The 7,425-nt window shown below is 39.5% G+C and overlaps 1 protein-coding gene across 1 annotated transcript; it reads right to left on the bottom strand.

Moving 5' to 3' along the window:
• Window positions 1-1,391: 1,391 nt before the first annotated feature.
• On the bottom strand, window positions 1,392-3,939 carry en2a (engrailed homeobox 2a; the record flags this gene model as incomplete). Its single annotated transcript, XM_079260156.1, has 2 exons — window positions 1,392-1,711; window positions 3,453-3,939. The coding sequence occupies 2 exons, from the start codon at window positions 3,937-3,939 to the stop codon at window positions 1,392-1,394; spliced, it is 807 nt and encodes a 268-aa protein (XP_079116282.1).
• Window positions 3,940-7,425: the final 3,486 nt, after the last annotated feature.

Here is a 7,425-nt window from a genome sequence, read left to right as displayed (position 1 = left end):
ACAAGCAGTGTAAACACCTCAGATATCTACTCTAAAGCAACACTGGTCATTGGATAGATTTTTTTTCTCAATATAATCTATATAAATACACATATGAAGTCCTTTCAACAACGATAAGAAATTTCCAACATTTGTAATACAGTCACTGACGGATTTGCCTTCTTTTATGATATATGGATATGTAATAAAAATGTATATAGAGAAAGATTTTACCAAGAACATCCAATAACCTGCATTTATAGTCTAAAGAGCGCGTAAAATGGTTGTCATCATTGTCTTTATGCTACAGAGATGTTTCTGTGACTCAAAAGGCAGCATTATAGCCTTCATTTAGCTACAAACATTATTTATATTGCTATTTAAAACCATAATGGCTGCGCAGTTGCATTGGCATAACGAAGCGAATACGCTGTTTGTTTAAGGGCTGGGAAACGACCATAATAGAAGCAAAGGCCTAGCGTTTTAGTTAAGTGGCGTGTTAGAAAAAAATCCCCATCTCTCTCGGTCATTTATAACAAACTTTCTGTGATTTTGCAACAACAAACCGTATAAAAATTCAAAGTCTGTCCAATTAACTCTGCAGCTGACACGCTACACCTTCCTCTATCCGTTTTTACATCAAACACAACCAAGAAAACCAACAAGCATGGCAATAAAAATCGTGTTAGCATTTATTTAAATTCACAGTAGCCTGGATGCAGCAGAAAAATATTCTTTGGACTTCAGTTTTTTGTTTCTTTTGTGTTCTTTTTTTTCTGTTTGTTTGTTTTTTTCCACTTCACTGACAGATTGAAGCAGGTGTCAGTTAGTAAAATGTAAAATGATGACAATCATGGATAGCTGTGATGCTACAGTATATAAAAATGAAGGGTGTAAGCGTCTGTACCTCCTGGAAAGGGGCGGGGACAACAAACAATGAAAACATACCTTTGTACAACATCTTTTATAGACGTGATATTGCAGAAATATCTCTGTTGTGTTGTTTTTTTTTTGTTTTTTTTTTTAAACAATTTATGCTGGTATACTTTATACACTGGCCCTTTATTCGGTCATATTATTGCATTGTAGGCTTGATTTCACCTCCTATATAACGAAAAATCACTATAATATTCCCATAGGAACCTAAAGAGACCTATGGTATCGTTAAAAATTAATGTAGGGACTCAGTAGCGACCTTAATGTTTCTTTTTATTTGTTAGGGTGTCCTAAACCCATTGTACATCCAAGTGATAGTTATAGTACTTTGTAGTAATTCATCTGCTGTGGCAACATTAAATATTCCTGTAAGTAGAGTTTTTTTTTTCTGTGATAGCTCTATATAAAAAGACAATCTATCATAGGATTATTATAGGTTCTTTTTCGTCAGGAGGCTGTTGTTCAATCTCTGGAAATCAATCGCTGTCTGATTTTTCGTCTTTCGACGTGACGGTGGCGTGATTGTACAGTCCCTGTGCCATCAGGTGCAAGGCCAGAGTATTTTTAGTGCCGGTGGCCTTTTTGATTTTGGCCCTCTTGTTCTGAAACCAGATCTTGATCTGGGATTCGTTCAGGCCCAGCTCCTGCGCCAGATTCTGTCGCCTCTGCTCCGTCAGATACCGATTTGTCTGAAACTCCGATTTTAGTCTTTGCAGCTGCTCTGCTGTGAAGGCCGTCCGTGGTCGCTTGTCCTCTTTGCTGGTCGATTTCTTCTTTGGTTTGCGTGATCTTGGCCCTGTAGTGTGGGTTATTGTGGGTGGAGGAGGGGTTTACAAACACATATACATGGGTTTGTCAGTATATACAGTCAGGATAGGAATCAAAGCAAAGATACAGAAAATGATCTAAAGCTTTGCATTGTGATAAACGTTTATATGCCAAATAACAGCTAATTTTTATAAGCAAAAGGCTTCCAACACTTCTGTAGAAGGCATCATCTTATGTTACTTTGCTCTCAGGACAGTACTAAAAATTGGATCCAGAACGTAGAAGAATGTAGCTCTACATTTTCTGAAAACTTATTTAAACTACAAACAATTACTACAAACTACTACTACGTCGCTCTTTGTGGCCTTTTTCAAGCCTAATAACCTATAAAAAAAAAAAATAAATAAATTTAGTTGACTTCAAAAGGGCATTTTTATTTGAAACTCTGCAAAATACAAAAGAAAATGAGCCAAATGTTGTCACGTCCATTGAGGAAAACGTCTAAGAGGCCACAACATCCATGCCTCCCTGTTGTTGTCCCTCTTTCTCGCTTACACACGTCATACACACACCGCAAGAGTTTATAGTCACAAGGAAATATTAGTAGATAACAGTGGAAAAGCACCCAGTGACACAGCTCAATTAGTTGTGTTGCTGGTTTGTTGAAAAATGGGATCAATTTCAGTGCAGCTACTTTGCATTTTAGTTTTTGTTGGCCACTTGAAAAGCGCCTGAATGGACAAACGTGAACAGAATATGAGCAGCACACATTTCAGACACATTAATTTTCCATGTGGATTGAGGCCTGTTTGGTGCCCTCTTCCAAAGCAGTATGCAAAAAAACATGAACCACACCACACAATGGTGCTCTCAACTTCATGAATCTGGGTGCACGTCTTTTCCCCTCATTCTCAAGCAGCCCATATGGAATTTGTAGTTGTACCTACAACTCGTAGTAGTCGCCTACGCCACTCTACACGGTGTTACATAATGCACGAGAACAAGTTGTACTCCACTTTTCCAAGATACTGAGATATATAAACCCAGTTCCTTGCTGGTAACTCGGAAATTGTAATGTTTATGAATGACACCAACAAGCACGCTGCTGTATAGCCAACACAACTACGATACGTAAAACGTATGCAGATTTCTATAACCCTAAACACAACATCTGCAACGGAAAACGGCCACACAAGTGCACCAGATATTTATGTGCAGACTCGCTGTCTTCCACAGACTGTACAGGTCAGTGTCCTTGTGTTTACAATAGCCCTGTAGGACCGCAAAAGGCTTTTTGTAAAGCGATTAAATTGACGTAAAGACTGCTTAAACACTAGCTTTTTAATCTGGGAAAACTGCAAAAAATACTTCTTTATTATATACATCGTTAACATAAAAAATATAAAGATTTTAAAAAGTTTTTATTCTTCAAAATAAATATTTCTTCGGTCTCTTTTGCTTTTCGAATAGGCCTGTTCTTGTTAAAGAGCTATCTTTAAATTTTAAGTTTTGGTCTGATATTTTTCTACATTTTACAAAAGCATAATTTTCATACAGTCTACTCCTGAATGCGTTAAATATATACTTTTTTTGTTTTTATTTTTTGGCAGTGGTTTGTATTTGGTATGTTTAGCAAATGATCAGTGCGCTGCACAGCACGGCTCGCTCTACTCTGATAGTGAGAAGTCGGTCAAGCCATCCAGGGTCAGTGTTACGGGGTATTTCAGGTTAACCGAGAATACGGGAGAGTAAAATGGCATGCCACCGACCTGAAGAAGGCCTGTCCGAGTATCTGGTGCAGTAGACCCAAGCTGGCCACAGCATGGGCTGAGACATGGATGGGTTTGAGCTGGCTTGGGAACTGTCTGAGTCTGAGCTTAGGCACTGGTCTCCATTCTCCCCGCGGGGTTTCAGGGGCTCCTCGGTGGCTATTGTGGGCTTCTTCGCCCCAGTTACCGTATGTGGAGTTGAGGTCCCCTCCGCCGGCACCGTACTCCCCACTGGCTCGGTTTGAGGGGCGGCTGGGCTATTGTGGCTCTCCCGCGAAGCCAGGCTGCTCTCCTCGCGGTTTGTCCCTCCGTCCTTTTTCCGTCCGAAGTCCGGCCGCAAGATGTTGTCGATGAAAAAATTGGTGACCCGGTGAGGGTTCTGCAAGTTCCCCGGTGCCTGTAAGAGGGGAAGGATTGCTCTGTTGGATTCATCCGCCGATTCCTGCCGCTCCACCACATCCCTGTCGCCGTGATCATTTTCTTCCATACTGATTCACTTTCCCCGCTTTACTCTCGTTTAACCCCTTTGACGCTCCTTCCGCAGGAATAAAATTTCACGTTGAACTTCGGGGAAATAAGCTTGGCCAAAAAAGAAAAAAACAAAAACAAAAAAAACTGCACGAGTAAAATAAATAAATGAAAAAAGAAAGCCCTCAAACGCTGGCGAGTGTATTGGACACCATGCAAAGCCTTGCAGTAGTGCCCTTTGAGAAAATCATATTTTTTCACATATATTCCCTCAATCTCGGTTTATAACTGAGATCTCGCAGCTAAAACATTTGCCATTTGCGCACCGTCCAGTTTAGTGTCATCCGGTTTCAGCGTGCTCAGTAATGCCTACACCTAAACTAAACTAGGGGTAAATAAAGAGGCTCCTAAACTGATGCTCTAATACTCTCACTCTGGAGTTTTGTTCTTATTTTCAATACGAGCCCCCCAAGTGACGTTCCTCCATCGTCCTCCCAGACACGTGCCTTGGACCAATAGGACGGCAGAAACCAGGCCACGTGACGCAGAATCCAGAGCAGTCTACAAACGCCCATCCTCGCCTTCGTAAAGAAAAAGAGTCCCGGACTAACGGAGAGGAAGCCTAATTTAAACCCAGCGCATGTTCCCAGATACTCCCAATATTTCACCTGCGTTCAATAAGCTGTGACATGTTTTACTGTATTTCTTTGGGATTTTTAGTAAATGGAAACAGGACGCGCATCAGTTCGTGCATAAAAACAAAACAATGGGTAGATTGAAGCATCGGTTGTCAAAGTGATCTGCGAGGACCCCCGGGGTTCCTTGCTTTTAGGGCACGCATTCCCACTGATATAAGGGGTGAAACACATTTCAACTATATTTTACTGTACTACGACATATATGTATCACAAGTTTAATCTTGGACATTTTTATGCAACCCCACAATATATTTCAATTTACTTTGAACTCATTTGCTTAAAATTTGCTTAAAATGATCGACAGGCGTCTAACACGTTACTGGCCTGTTTGGAAATCCGTGATATGAAAACCTTTAAAACTACACTGCTGGTCTCCAGGTATTTGTTTAACATTGTTATTATTCAACCTTTTTTCTCCATTAAACCTTGTTATCACACATTGAGAGCAAGAGGACACGAGATAAGTTAAAATCTGTTCGTCCTACAGCAAGGTTACAAGCGTAAAAACAACACTGCAGGATCTCAGTAAACTATTGTTCTTTTTTTTTTTTTTTTTTTTTTTTTTTTAAATTAACTTAAACACTGATTAACTGCAAGTTCTTAAAACTGCTTTTTAATTTTTATCCCAAAATAAAGAACCGTTTTACTCTATAGCAACAGATTGTGCACAATTAATTATAACATAGGTTGGTTGGCTTGTCGTGTGTGTAGTTTCGGGGCTCCATATTTAACAAACTTAACAAAAATTTAGACATTATAATTTTTTATTTTTTTAAGAATGGTCCGTCTCCGGCTTTAATCGAGCAGGGATGCGTGTTTAGTTCTGGTGCTCGCCTGTCGTGACGCTGCGGTCGACCCAGAACTGGGTCCATATCCCTTTAAAAGAAGTCAGTGATGCAAACAAACTGTTTTGTGCGCGCTGCTCGGGATCCTGAGTCGCGCCAAAGACAAAACTTTGAGCAACTTTGCTGACCAGCGTTAAGTTTGCGTTTCTCCTCCCAGGATGGAACCGGCGAAGGAGAGGGGCTCAGTCGGTTGTCTGCTGGCGTTTGATCCGGGGCTGCGAGGAAATTAAGAGAGGATCCAAGGAGGACCAGAGGAGCAGCAAGACTCAGACAGAGTGAGAAGCCTTTCAGTGGTTTATTTAGAACATAAGTCTTTCTTTTTCTTCTTTGTTAGACACACACATTGTCTTCTCCCTAAGTTTTCTGGGAGTGGAGCATCTGTATTTTTAAAATGAACTCGTGCACATAGTATCCTGTGATGTGGTAATTTTGGTACAAGAGGCCGATCAGCCGTTCTGATCAACATTAGTTTTGTTTGAAAGCTTGCCTTCTGGACACATAAACTAATCTCATTAACAATTCCCAAAACATGTATTTGTTTATTTCTTTATTGGAGTCCCTCACTCAGTGATTTAAGTTTTATTGAGCATGTTTTACCATGTAGGATTCACCAAATTCTTGGTTTTTCACTCCCCCCCCCCCCCCCCCCCCCCCACATGAACTCTCTGTTTAAAAAGAAAAAAGTAAAACAACTACGGTAACATTTTTGCAGCTTGCATTTTTAAAATAATTTTTTGTATATAATCTCAGAAAAAGTGTAACATCATGTGATTTTACTGACTCTTTGAAGAGCTCAATTCACTTAGTTTACAAGCAACAACACAGCTTTTTAAAAATGTACTTTTTTTTTTTTCTTTGGTTTGTCCAAACAATTTTTAGTCCATACCTGAAAAACACCCACTGCTCCTGTCGCACATGTGCACATCACAAAGGGCTCAATCCAATCAGAGAAAGTTGCGAGTGAAAGATGTAATTAGACAGGCCACTCTCATGCTGCGATTGTTTCTCACTTGTGAGGGGAAGCGCAGATTAATGTTGAGCGCTAAATAAGCAGCAGACAATGGATTCACAGACAGGCCGCTACCGCCTGGGCTTGGCCTCTAACCTCCTAGCAAAAACAGGGATGTCTGGAGGAAATGACACCATTTCAGACTGAATTTTAATAGGAGCCTTTGTGCACTGCAGATGCACACATTTCAACACGCCAACCAGTCTACAATCAGAGCTTTAAATCGTGTCAATACATTTTTATTTCTAATGAAAATCATCTAATTTCACTATGGCATTGTAATAGTGGTTTTTGAACAAAAGCTTGACTGAAAGTCAGGACTGACTCATGCCCTTTGGGGAGGAAAAATAGAAAATGGGTAAAAGCGGTAAATATCTTTACTCTTTTAGATGCAGCTTTTAGATGAAGACAAGTTTTTTTTTTATTCTTAAAGTGGATTCTTTTGTTTTACACAAAGAAATAAATAACATAACCAGCTGCATATTGTCTCATTAATATCATCATTATCGGTTTTATTGGTACCCCTGTTTGTGGAATTCATTCGTAGTTTGAGATGTTTGCACACTTTTCATATTTTTTCATATTTTAGTTTTGGTTGATGAAGGGTTAAAATAATGCTGTTAAAAGCCTATTCAGTTGAGGGGCAAATAACAAAATAGCTTTTTTTTCTTTAAGAAAAATAACAAAACATTAATATGAAGCTCACAGAACGCTGACAACATTGTTTCACTGTTTTTGTTTTGTTGTTTGTTTGCTTTTTAATCTGTATTTGCTACACGCCAGTAGCCTATAACTTCCATTATCTTCTGTTTGGTTGCTGGCTCGTGATGATTTGGTGGTTTTCTTTAGGATTTTTGTTGTTCCCATTTGATTTATAATGTAATTTTAAATGAAAGCTTGTGTGAGTTTAAGTTCAGACCAAACGAATTTGGCAATGAAACACAGATAGGTTA

The sequence above is a fragment of the Telmatherina bonti genome (assembly GCF_933228915.1).
Source record: "Telmatherina bonti genome assembly, chromosome: 20".
NCBI lineage: Eukaryota > Metazoa > Chordata > Actinopteri > Atheriniformes > Telmatherinidae > Telmatherina > Telmatherina bonti.
Note: the sequence above shows the minus strand (reverse complement) of the source record. Positions and strands in the feature narration are given on the sequence as shown.